Source organism: Malurus melanocephalus, unplaced genomic scaffold, assembly GCF_030028575.1.
Source record: "Malurus melanocephalus ecotype Western Australia unplaced genomic scaffold, MMel_1.1 scaffold_435, whole genome shotgun sequence".
In the NCBI taxonomy this organism is placed as follows: domain Eukaryota; kingdom Metazoa; phylum Chordata; class Aves; order Passeriformes; family Maluridae; genus Malurus; species Malurus melanocephalus.
The window spans coordinates 273,947-285,753 of NW_026623667.1; the positions used below are offsets into that span (position 1 = coordinate 273,947).

The 11,807-nt window shown below is 55.6% G+C and overlaps 1 protein-coding gene across 5 annotated transcripts in view; it reads left to right on the forward strand.

The window, feature by feature from the left end:
* ASS1 (argininosuccinate synthase 1) overlaps window positions 1–11,807 on the forward strand; it is a 24,687-nt gene that overhangs the window by 10,190 nt on the left and 2,690 nt on the right. For all 5 annotated transcript variants that reach the window (XM_057380071.1, XM_057380075.1, XM_057380072.1 and 2 more), the window contains exons 9-13: window positions 1,948–2,038; window positions 3,837–3,921; window positions 4,395–4,459; window positions 8,312–8,443; window positions 11,516–11,672. In XM_057380071.1, coding sequence (XP_057236054.1) covers window positions 1,948–2,038; window positions 3,837–3,921; window positions 4,395–4,459; window positions 8,312–8,443; window positions 11,516–11,672 — 530 coding nt within the window. The remainder of the gene's footprint in view (window positions 1–1,947; window positions 2,039–3,836; window positions 3,922–4,394; window positions 4,460–8,311; window positions 8,444–11,515; window positions 11,673–11,807) is intronic.

Genomic DNA, 11,807 nt, shown 5'->3' on the forward strand with positions numbered 1-11,807 from the left:
TTTCCCCTTTTTTTTTTTTCTCTCTCCCCTTTAAAGATGACATTGCAGGACTAGCCCCCCTGCGGGGAGGGATAAATAGAAGGCATTGATACACTGCAACAAACTATTTGTCATTTGAACTGTGCTTTTAGGAGAGAGAATAAAAAGAGGACAGACTYGCACCGTAATGATGGAATGCAAGCCAAATGTCACTTTTATTTCTATTTAGTTATTTTATTTAATAGGGGTTTTCATAGTTGGCTCGGAAAATTGGAAACTACCTGACTTTGACTTCCAATGTTTAGTAAAGAGTTTTTAATACTTTCCGGTATTTTTTCTTCCAACCCCTCCACCTTTTCCTTTTGAACTCAAAGTTTTTCATCATCTCTCGCAGGTTCATCYACTTAATAAGTGTGATCAGGGCTAGGAAAGGCCAGACGATGTAAAATTGAAATCCACAGCCCGTGTAATCTGTGCGTGGGGGCACGGGGGAGGYGCGCCTGCCTGCCAGCACCTCTCCCTTAAAACGAGGGAAAGGGGCAAGAATGACAAAAAATGGGGACTGAGGGGGGTTTTGCTGCAGCGTGTGCTTGGGTAGCCGTGCCTTTATTCCCAGGGTTGGTATTGGGATGTGCACCCCAGGGTTTGGGGTGAGGCAAAGGGGGTCCTTCAGTGTGGAGGGTGGGACAGGGTGCTTGCTGGAGTTCCCTCAGGTGCTGGCAGTGATCCAGCAAATATAAATTCATTTGGATAAAAATAAATGGAGGTTTTAACTAAAATTATTACTGCTTGCCTGGAAAAAATTTTAGATGAAACCGTCTTCTGTAGAGAAATTAATTTTCCTTTTAAGAAGCTTAAWTTTTTTTTGGAGCTATCACTTTAGGTTGGATTATTATGCGTACTTTTTTTCCTAACTTGCTTTCTACCTTATCATTTTTTCCTTTGCTGGAAAGCAAGAGAAGGGAGGAAAAGGGACATTTAAAGGTGCCCTCCATTCCAAACTATTCTATAATTTGATAAAGCGAGAAGGAAAAAGGAAAAGAGGAACAGGGGAAGCATGGGCAGGTGCAGGCAGGGTCGCAGTGCCCAGAACTGCAGCTCTGTCCAGCAGGGTTTAGTGGGAAATACCAGGTTGCCACCTTTTAAAAGGCTTCCTGGTGGTGCACCCCCTTCCYCCTCCACCTCCAGGAGCTGTGGAGACAGGAGTTTGCAAACACCAAGCTGAAAGTATTTTGGGGTCAGCCTGTGCAGTCCCATCATGGGTGAGTGCCGAGGAGGCCACGTGAAATTGCAAAGCATTTGCTCTCTGGGACGGAAAGCTTTTTTATATCATATTTTACCCCTCCCTCTTCTTCTGGCACGCACTTCAATTGCAGCAATTCACCATCAGCACCCGAGCCTCCGCTGGCCTGGCTCTGATGGAGATAAGATGCCTCTTCCCTATAAATCTCAAGGGAAAGAAAAAAAAATATACATAAAGGTTGATGTGCTCTGAAATGGGTTTTTGCTTTGTCGCTCTATTTTCCCCCGTGTGTATTAACCCCGGGGACACCACCAAAGAGCCGGTGTGCCGGGAGCACCTGCAGGGGTCAGGTCTCCTCATTAGTTTTTTCGGTCAGCGCCGAATAAGGCCGGCCGTGGTGCGGGGAYGCGCTCGCCCGCCCGCCCCGCCGCTCGCCGCCAGCGTCCCGCTTTTCCCTGCCTGACTTGCTTCTTCTCCGCAGCCATCCCGCCTCCAGCTGTGGGGGCGTTGGAGGAAAAGATGAGATCAAGTTGAGGGGAAAAATTGGCTGATTCTGCCAACCCCTTTGTTGCCGGGGCCCCCGGTAAGCGCCGTGCCGGTGCTGCGATTTGGGATGGGGGMGCGCCCCAGGGAGGGGGATGTGCTTTGGGATGGGGTTGGGGCTGCCAGCAGTGTTGGGCCTGGCAGTGCCACTGACTGTCCCTCTTCTCTCCCTCTCCCTGCAGCACCAGGCTCCCCCCGGGCTCTACACCAAGACCTGTGATCCGGCCAAGTCTCCTGACACCCCGGATGTGCTGGAGATCAAGTTTGAGCGGGGTAAGAGCTTCCTTGCTGCCAGATCCTCGTGCCTGGACCCCAAGACAAGTCCCAGTGCCCAGCCGGGACCCTGGCAGGTCCCCTGGCAGCAGGGACCATCCCCAGGGTGGGGACAGATGGGGCTGAGGATGGGGGCTGTGGGATGGGGTGTGCAGAGGGYCTGGGGGGATCTCAGGGGCTTTCTGTGACTTTTTGGGAATGCAAAAGGGTCTGAACCCCTCAGCAGCCATCGAGGCGCAGTGAGCACGGCGTCCCTCTCCTGCAGGTGGCACACAGGTGGCTCTGGGGACATGWAGGTGATGCTGKCTAGTGTAAGAACTGGGGMGATAGCCCAGCAGGATTTGGCTGGYGATGCCATCTTGAAGGCGACAGGGATGCTCTGTCACATCCCTGGGGACACATGGCAGGGCCTAGCTCTGGCGGGGACACTGGGCAGCATCTCCACCTCTGCCAGCTGCCACCATCCCCGTGCCACCATCCATCCTGGCAGCAGCAGCGGCGAKTCCGGGGCAGGCTGGGGGGAGACCCCGCTGGGAGGGGACACCCCCTCCCCACCGCCAGCCTCCCCGCTCCATTATAACGATCCCCCCGCAAGGAGCAGCCCCCCTCCCGGCAGCCCATTCAGCCCCTAGTTAATTTATTTGAAGTTTTAATCTAATTATTAACTATTTCAAAGGCTAAGCAGCTTTCGGCAACAACAGCCCCGACAACGTCGGCTCTTGGCCGGGCGGACCCCGGCCGATATCCCGGCGGAGGATGCGGAGAGAAAGAGCYGGGGCGAGGGGAGGGCGCGGGGTGGGGGGGCCCGAGCCGAGCAGCAGCTTAAGGTTCATTATTGCCGCGAGTTTACATTTAATAGCAATTTACAACTGAGTTTATAAACCCCTGGAAAATAGGGGGTTTAAGGGAGGGGGGCGGTGGGGGGGAGCTGACAGCCCCCGTCACTAGACAGGGCTCTCGCGGGCGCCCATATAATAAAGACTAGAAAGGGAGGCATTGAGGCTGATTGGCAACTGATAGTGCGTTAAATGGTAATGAGGAGGGCAGATGGAGGGGGGATTAGCCTCCAACTCCGCACYGCTTTTCTTTGTGGGCCCCGCAGCCCCCTTGTCAGCTTCCTAATACATTTATTGCTCATTTCACACCGCTAAAGAAAAATGCCTCTTTCTATTCAGCATCCCCCCCTCCCCAACCACCACCATCCCACTCCGCTCCGCTTTGCTCCTGCCCAGCGCCCTTAAATTAAAAAAAAAAAAATTTAAAGGGGGGGAAAAAAAAAGAAAAGGTGCAATAATTAATTCATGGCGGGGAGCACCCCGCCGCGGGGTGCGTGTGCGTGCGTGTGCGAGCAGCMGTGCCCCGGTGTGGGGGTCCCCCCCAGACACCCCCCGTGCTGGCGAGGGAAGGAGGGGGGGCACACATTTGTCACTCTGTCCCCCCTCCCCAGCAAGGGCTGGTGGGACAGAAGGTGCTGCGCTGTAAGACAATTGCGGAGCGTGAAATTCAATTAGTTAAGGGCCTGGTTGCAATTTCACAGGCCCTAAAAAAAAAGAGAGGGAGAAGAGAGAGGAAAAGGGGGGGGTGACGTTTTTATGGCCTTTTTTATTTATTTATTTCGCTCCTCTCCCGAGGTGGGTCCCCCTCCCCTCTTCTCCCCCTCGCACCAGCTTGGATATGCCTTTTTAAGAAGTTATTTAGAGTTCATATCTGTCACATCTATTTAACGCCCCTGGGATGATGTTCCGGGGGGATCCTGACACCGGCTGATCCTGCCCATCCTCTCTCCCCGCCTCTGCAGGTGTCCCAGTGAAGGTCACCAACACCGGGGATGGAGCCACTCGTTCCTCGGCCCTGGAGCTCTTTGTGTACCTGAACGACATCGCGTGAGTGCCACCCTGCCYRGCTGGCAGAGGGGACAAGGGCAGYGTCCCCAGGGTRCCCAGGGTGGGGTGGGAGCAGGATGCTCATGGCAAACACATCCTTGTGARCCCAAGGGTGGTGGTCAGTGTGAGGATGGTCCCAACTGGGTCCCAGCTGTGCCAAAAATGCCAGCGAGCAGAGCTGGGCACCAAGGCCAGGAGCACAAGGGTATAAATAGCTCAGGGTTTTGCTGGCTGTGCATGAGGAGGGTTAAAAAGTCCTCTGAACCCTCTCTGAGTCACCCACATGCCCCAGCTGCCTGCCCACTGCAGAGGTTGAGCCCCTGGGCATCCTCTCCCTTTACTCCTGCACCCCCTGCTCCAATATCTCCTCTCCACCGAGTTGTTTTCCTCACTGTCCATCCCTCTGACCCCACTCTCACACCCACCCGTGCCCCACTGTGCTGGCACTGCTGCAACTTCCCTTCTCCTCACAGCGGCAAGCACGGGGTCGGGCGCATCGACATCGTGGAGAATCGCTTCGTCGGGATGAAGTCCAGAGGTGAGCCCGCCCTGCCCCAAAAAGAGGAAAAAATGGGAAAACCGTGGTGGGGTGTGGTAGGTGCTGAGTAATCCGGGGGTGCTTTGGTTCAGGTCACAGCAGCAGCCCTCAACCTTTCCCTCCCCATCAGATTTTGGCAGACATTTCCCTGTGGCAGGGACTTCTTGTAGCTCTCCAGTGACAGCAGCTGCCCACTCACTGCCACTGCTGCCACCAGCCCTGGGGTCCCAGTGCTCCAGGGGAGACTGTCCCCATGGCAAACACAACAGGCTTTGGGATTATGGGGGAGATGCTCATGGGAGGTCCTGGATGGTGCCAGACTCTCTGATACCAGTACAAATCACAGGAGGTTGATTCAAGTCACTGAGAGGTTTGGTTTTTTTAAAAAAGACTAATTCTTCGATTTATCTACACATTTTTGAGGCCGTGACTCTTAATATTGATCTTCCATTGGGATCAATTTCRTTGGAAACCTCTGGAGGCAATGAATTTTCCTGTACAAAACTGAGTAAGGATGTGGCTYAGCATCGTTTCCCAAGTTTTTGATCCAACTCTTTTGTTTTAARCCTCATTAATACCTAATTAGATGCTCCCTTTCTTTAAACTTGCCCTCTGTGCAGGGCAGCAGCAAATATTTTGGTGAGACTAAGCCTGCGGTCTTCCCCCCCACGGCAGGACACCGGCATCTGCTGCAAAAGGCGAGAAACAAAACCCAAAATCATTTGAGCTGAGTTTGAATAATCAAATTAAAACCAAAAGAAGGAAGGAGAAAACCCCGACCCGTGCACGCCAGCCTGCGCAATTGCATGCAGGATGCTGAGTAATTTGTCAAAATCTGTTTTATTTTTTTTTTAAGAGCCGCTGACACGCTGTAGTGACCCTTCCAGCATTTAATAATTTCTCTAAACCCCATTTAACTGTCATGTCTATCTCCCGTGTGACATCTCGGAGCGATCGCTGCCGTGTTTGTGTGCTGGCGGGCRCGGGAGCACCGGGGGGTTCTGGGGACAGGGGTGAGACCTCAGAGTGGGTTCCCTGCAGGGATGAGATCCTGGGGCAGCCTCCCCCTTGACTTTGAGTAGGATCCTGCCCAAATTGGCTTCTTGGGATTGAGAGAAACATCCCAGAAATCTGCTCGGAGAGATGTCCTGTGGGATGGAGGGAGAGCTGGGAGGGGAGCAGGGCAGAACAGGAGGGTTCTGTGGGTCCTTACCCCCTCTGGGCTTTTGGGGTGCAGGGCAGCTCAGCGTGATCCCACCACTGCCTGGAGCATTTTGGACCCTAAATGGGCTTAGGATCAATGGTGCAGAAGATGGGATTTGGGCTTGGAGGAGACAATCCCTTAAAACCCAGCAGTGTGTTGTGGCCCTGCTGATTTGGGGTGCTGTAAGGGAAACTGAGGCAGGGGCAGCAGAGCTTTCCTTGTCGTGGAGATGGCAGCGAGGGTGCCTCCTCTCCTTCATCCCCCAGTCCCAGGGAGTTGGAGAAGAGAAAAACTCATTTGCATTGATTTTTACTAAACTCCTAATTGAGCTTCGTTAAGGCCTAATGGGCGAGGGGCGCTCAGAACGCACCCACACCAGCCTTTTAAGCCCTATTAACTCGTTTTTTCGGTATTTGTTTTAGTGGGAGGAGGGTGGCTAATTACGGGGTGCCAGGGGCCGCTCGGGGGGCGCGGCTCGGCCGGGGGCTCCGGGCTGCAGCGGGAGCACGGCCCTGCTTCTCCCTCCCTTTCACATCCTCATTATCAAATTATCTTTTTAACTCCGAAGGGGGGCTAATTAAGTGAAGTAAATGAAATCAGTGGGGAGGAAGAGAGAAGGAGGGGTCTGCCGCTGCCAAAAGCTGAGCGCTGCCGTCGGCTGGGGTTTTTCCYCCCCTTGGCTTTCTCCTCCTTTTTCTCTTTCCTCCTYTCGATGCTCTGAGCTGATGRAGGGAGGAAGTGGAAAATCCCTTCYYTGTAATGAACACACACCAGGCCAAATTCAGCCTCTGAGCTCAGAGCAGGGGTAGAAATTGGGGCAGCATTTTCCCATGGGCACAGCATCGCCCTGCCCTTCCCCTTGGGAAGGCGCCACATCCCTTCCTGTCCCACGGGTGACGTCGGGAGTGACAGCCTGCACTCAGCACGGCGAAATTGCTCGGGTGGAGGTGAAGTGACAGCCGAGGTTACAAATTAGAAAATTTTAAGTAGCGGCAGCTGTCTCCTTGGCTGCCCCCCTTCCCCAGCAGTAATTATGGGGTGATTGAAGCATCGTCGGGATGCAGTGCTGACACCTCTGTCTTTTTCCTGTAAACAGGGGGCGATGAAAATAGACACTTGGAGATGCTGCGAGTGTCACTTTGAAGGTGTCTCTTGTCTCCTCGGCAGCGGCGAGGCTGGAGAGTGGCTGTCAGCTGCCCTCCCTCCCCTCTGCCCCGGCTGACACGCTCTGCTCCTGTCCTCCAGCACCCGCGATGGGCAGGAGGTGGAGGTCGAGGCATGTCCCCAAATCTTCAGCCCAAACTGCCCTTAACACCTCCCAGGGGAAGGAGAGGGGATGTTAACTGTGTTAGTGGTGGCTCAGCTCGGCGGGCAGGGGCTGCAGGGACACGGAGCCGCTCTCTGTGCCCGTGGGSACAGCCGAGGGTTGGTGTTAACTCGGCTGGCTGTTCCTGCAGCACCGAGGGAGCTGCTGTTTGGGGAGAACCTGAGCTGCCCCAGGGCTGTGACATCAGTGGGATGGCAGAGGAGGGGCTGGCTCTCCTTGGGGACAGCAGGGTTGTGTTCTGTGGCTGTAGGAAATCGCTGACAGTGCTCAGGATGTGTCTGATGGAAGGGGCTCGGGCTGAGTGCTTGCAGCTCCTGTTGTGGGACAGTGCCCACACTGGGACAGGACATGCTGAGCTTTGCCACTCTCAGAGCACTGAGAGAGCAGAGCCTGGTGAAATTCTGAGCCCTGTGGGTCCCTCGGGGCTGGGGCTGGTTGGGGACACATTCCCTTTCAGTGGGGACAGTTTCCTTCAGGGTTCCATTGTGCCCTTTGCCGTTCCCATGACTGTGCCACAGCAGATGCCACTGTGGGGAGGGACATCCCTGCAGGCAGGCAGGGGACAGGGCCATGCTGSTGGGGCAGCCCTGGCCACAGACAGGTCACAGCCTTTCCCATCACAAATTCACTGCCAGACCAGCTCAGCATTTCCCCATGGCATTTCCACCTGCATCCAACTCGGGTGGGAGCACTGCCCAGCCATACTCAGCATTCAAACCCCAAATAACCACATTCTTTTAAACCCCAAATAACCACATTCTGCACAAAAACAAGCCCTGAACGGCTGCAACAAAGGAGCAGCTTGCTGAAATAATTAAACACCCTCCATCCCCAGGCCTTGTGCAATGCGGGGGGCTGCAGGAAGGGACTTGGGGAGGGAAGGCCTGCCAACCCTAAAGGAGGTTGCCCTCCCAGCCCCCAGGTAGCCCCATTGCCTCCCAGGGGAGAGGAGGGTGTTTCAGGCCCCGCTCTCCCCGCGCCTGTGCCCCGCTCGTTCCGTTAATTACAGGTTTTCAGCCGCAGACCGTTGGGCACGGACGGGTGGGGGGATCGGTTCCCAAACCCTGTCATTTAGCCTCGTCAGAGTGCCTCTTCAAAGAGGGGAATCTAGAAATTTTCTCCGCAAGGTGCGGAGTGGACTGTCTCGGCCCCAGCATGAATATAATGACAGATGCATTTTACAGCGAGCYGAGACTGAATGCGCTCGACCACGGCTCCTTCTGTCAGCCAAGTCATTATTTTTTGTCATTTGCTGACAGTTTTGGTCTCATTCGCTTCTCTCTCTTTTTCTGCTTTTCCCCCTGCCTGGAAAAATGGTTAGGTATCTATGAGACCCCAGCGGGGACGATCCTATACCACGCGCATTTAGATATCGAGGCCTTCACCATGGACCGCGAAGTGCGGAAAATCAAGCAGGGGCTGTCGCTGAAATTCTCGGAGCTGGTGTACAACGGTAGGTGCAGGCCAGTCCTACCACTGCAGCATCCTCACAGCTCCCTCCCCATCCTCCCTCGTGGCTGGTGGATGCTGCAGGGGTGGTAAAATTCAGGTGTGGATTTTGAGGCTCCTCCCCGGGGAGAAAGGTGGGTTTGGGTTGAGCAAAACCCCACCCTGAGTCTGCTTTCCTGGGAGGGAGCTCTGTGCCTGCCTTTGGGAGGCAATGCCAGCTTCCASGGGGGCTTTCTTATGGCATCTCTTCCAGCCCAGTGCCACCACTYCATCCCAACAAGCACATTTGGATGTAACCCGCTGTCCTTTTGTCCCCTGTCGTGTCACCTTTCTTCATCCCACCCCTGCCTGCTTTCACCCCACGCACCCGCAATATGGGGCACCCAAACTCCTGGCACAGGGTTTGACCTGCAAAGCTGTCTCTGTGCCCTGGCAGAGCAGCACACGGGGGTCTCTGGAGGTGCRGGGTGAAGGGTCCTGGCTGTGCTATGCGGTGCACAGCCCACACAGKGGCACTGCGGCTTGGGGCTCCCGGGACAGCGCTGCCTGGAGAGGGCTGGGACCCGCAGGGGACGAGGGGACACTGGCTCAGCCCGGCAGAGAAGCCCTGTGTCCTTCCTCCTGTGGAAAATCGCGAGTTGAGTTTGAGGGGTCTCAGCTCAGCGTTTCCCCTGTGCACCCCAGGGGGAGAATCAACCCCGACCCAGCCTCTGGTGCGAAGTTGAAGGAAATAGGATAAGCCCAAAATGCCCTGAGTGAGCTCAAAACCCCACTGCCCACCCCTGGGTGCTCAGTTCAGTGCTGGCATCCCTGGAGACCCCRCACCAGGGAGATTCCTGCCCTGTTTATCATTTATAGGTCTTGATTTCTCAGCCTCCCACAGATTTTCAGGTGTTTCTAACCACAAGRGCTGGGATGATTCCTGTGGGGTCTTCCATGGGGAGATATCCTGGAATAATCTGGCTGTGGGATCTCAGGCTTTGGGCAGCAGCAGATCCAGCAGGGCTGGCTCAGGCTGTTTTCTCCCCTGTAGCTCCTGGTGCCTGTGCTTGTCACCTTCCCCTCCAAGGACATTCCCTCGACMACTGGCATTTAATGCCTGAGCCCTTTTGCTGCTTAAATCATATTTTAGGACCCTTACAGGGGCTGCAGAAGGCTTTGCTACCTTCCTCTTGGATCACAGCCCCTGCCCTCATTCACTCCCTGGTGCCACTCTTGCCTTTGGCCGTTTTTATTAGACTTTTACCTGGGCTGCCTTTATTTTTACCCTTTTTTTCCTAGTTTAGCCATAAACCTGTTTGTTTGCCTATTTCTAACCACTCTCTTGTTGTGCAGCCGCCAAGTTAAAGCCCCACTCGTGGTTTCACTTCTGCCCTCCCACCTTTGCCAGCCAAAGGCTGCTGTTTCCCTGGCTCCACATGTTGAATCCCCAGGGATTTCCATCCCAGCCTTCCCTGCCAGCCACTCTTGAATCCAAGGAACAGCCCCAACAGGGTGCAATAAACACCCGTGGGTCCCCCCCAACCCCATGCCGGAGGCCAGGCTTTCAAGCTCACCTTCCTTTAACACCTCATTATTGCAGCTAGCCCCGTTTTTAGGAGAATTAGTGTTTATCTTCCCCCTGTTCCTATTGATCCCATTGTGGAGGGGTGGCTTTGAAGCCAATTCCCGTCCTTTCCAGGTGCGGAAATGCCATTGTCCCCCTGCCTGCGCGGTGATTAGGGCAGGATGGTGGGAAGGATCATTAAGGGGGATCGCTTCCAGTGTCTGCGGTGGGGGGTCGGGAGAGAGGGGATGCTTCCTCCCACCTGGAGCTGTCAGAGTCAGGATTTAAGCAGCTGGTTATTATTTTAATGTGTCTGGGGCTTATTTTTACAGGGATTTTTTTACATCAATCCTGATATTTGCAGAGCCGTACCTGGAGGGTGGTCACCAAAAAAAAAAAAAAAGAGTGTATTTGCCTGGAGCCGGGGTTCCTGCTGGCATGGCAGTGCTGATTTCGGGGCAGGAGTCCCTGAAATGCCTGGGAAGGGGTCCCCAAGCCCCCCGGCCACACCGGTTGGTGGTGAGGGGCTGTAGGGCTGTGGAGCAGAGCCCGGGGACGAGGCTGCAGGGTACGGCCCTGCTCAGGGGCTGGCGAGGTCAAACAACAAAAGAAATTGTTTGTTTCTTTAATGGCTTCGGCCCCCGAGCCCAGCTGGGAAGGGAAAGGTGAGAGGGCACCGGTGTGAGATGGGAGAGATAAAACCTGGGGATGACCGGGGGGCGGTGAATGGGCTCTTTCTTTCTCCACCTCTATCTCCTTCTACATCTCCCCGGCTGTTATTCCAGGTCTCCGAGGGCTCCCCGGCTAATTACCCTGCTTAGGGACAGGAGGGGACATGGGGCGGGAGCAGGCAGCACCGCGGCCCCTCCGTGCACCTGCAGTGCCCACAGCTGCTCCCCAGGATGTGTTTGGGGGGTTGGTGTGACTGTACATCACCCCARCACCCAGCCTGGGCTCCAGCTCAGGGGATTTGGGCTACCAGGGGCTGCTGTCCCCGCTGGAGCCAGGGCAGGAGCGGAGATTAGGGTTAGGTGGAGATTTCTGGGGTGCCAGCACTGGCTCCCCACTTCCCACCAGCCCCTCGTGCTGGGACCGCAGTGGGGACCAGTTAAATTCCCCCACAAGGGGCAGCAGGGACAAGCTGAGCCTCGCTGACCTTTTGGGGACTGGAAAGATGGGGAGCCAAGACACCTGCACCCCAAARCACAGCCCAGTKCAGCCCCAGTGCCAGCCYGGGCTGGGTGATCCGAGGGGAGCGCTCTGCTCTGCGTCCCTCTGGGAACTGCTGGGGTGACTGCCCCACTGGGGCCCCATGGCTGAGTGGGTTTCCCTTCAGAGCTGCCTGGGGGTGAAGTGTTGCTGTGGGGCTGCATCCCACTCAGCAGAGCAGAGTCCACGAGCTGGGGTTGGCCTTTGGGGCAGATCCCTGCTCTGCYCATCCCAGGGCAGAATGGCTCATCCCCTTCCTGGGGACTGGGAGCTGATCCCCCCAGTTGTGTGTTCATCCCACTGACCCCTCTCTGCCCTCAGGCTTCTGGCACAGCCCCGAGTGTGAGTTCCTGCGGGAGTGCATTGGGCGCTCACAGGAGCCGGTGGTGGGCACCGTCCGCCTCTCCGTCTTCAAGGGCCAGGTCTACATCCTGGGCAGGGAGTCCCCACGGTCACTCTACAACGAGGAGCTGGTCAGGTGAGTGGCGTTTGGGGGACCAGGGTGGGCAGGAGTGGTGACAGCGAGCATCCCATCCCCATCCCATCCCCGTCCTGTCCCCATTCCCATCCCATCCCCATCCCATCCCCATCCCATCCTCATTCCCATCCTCAT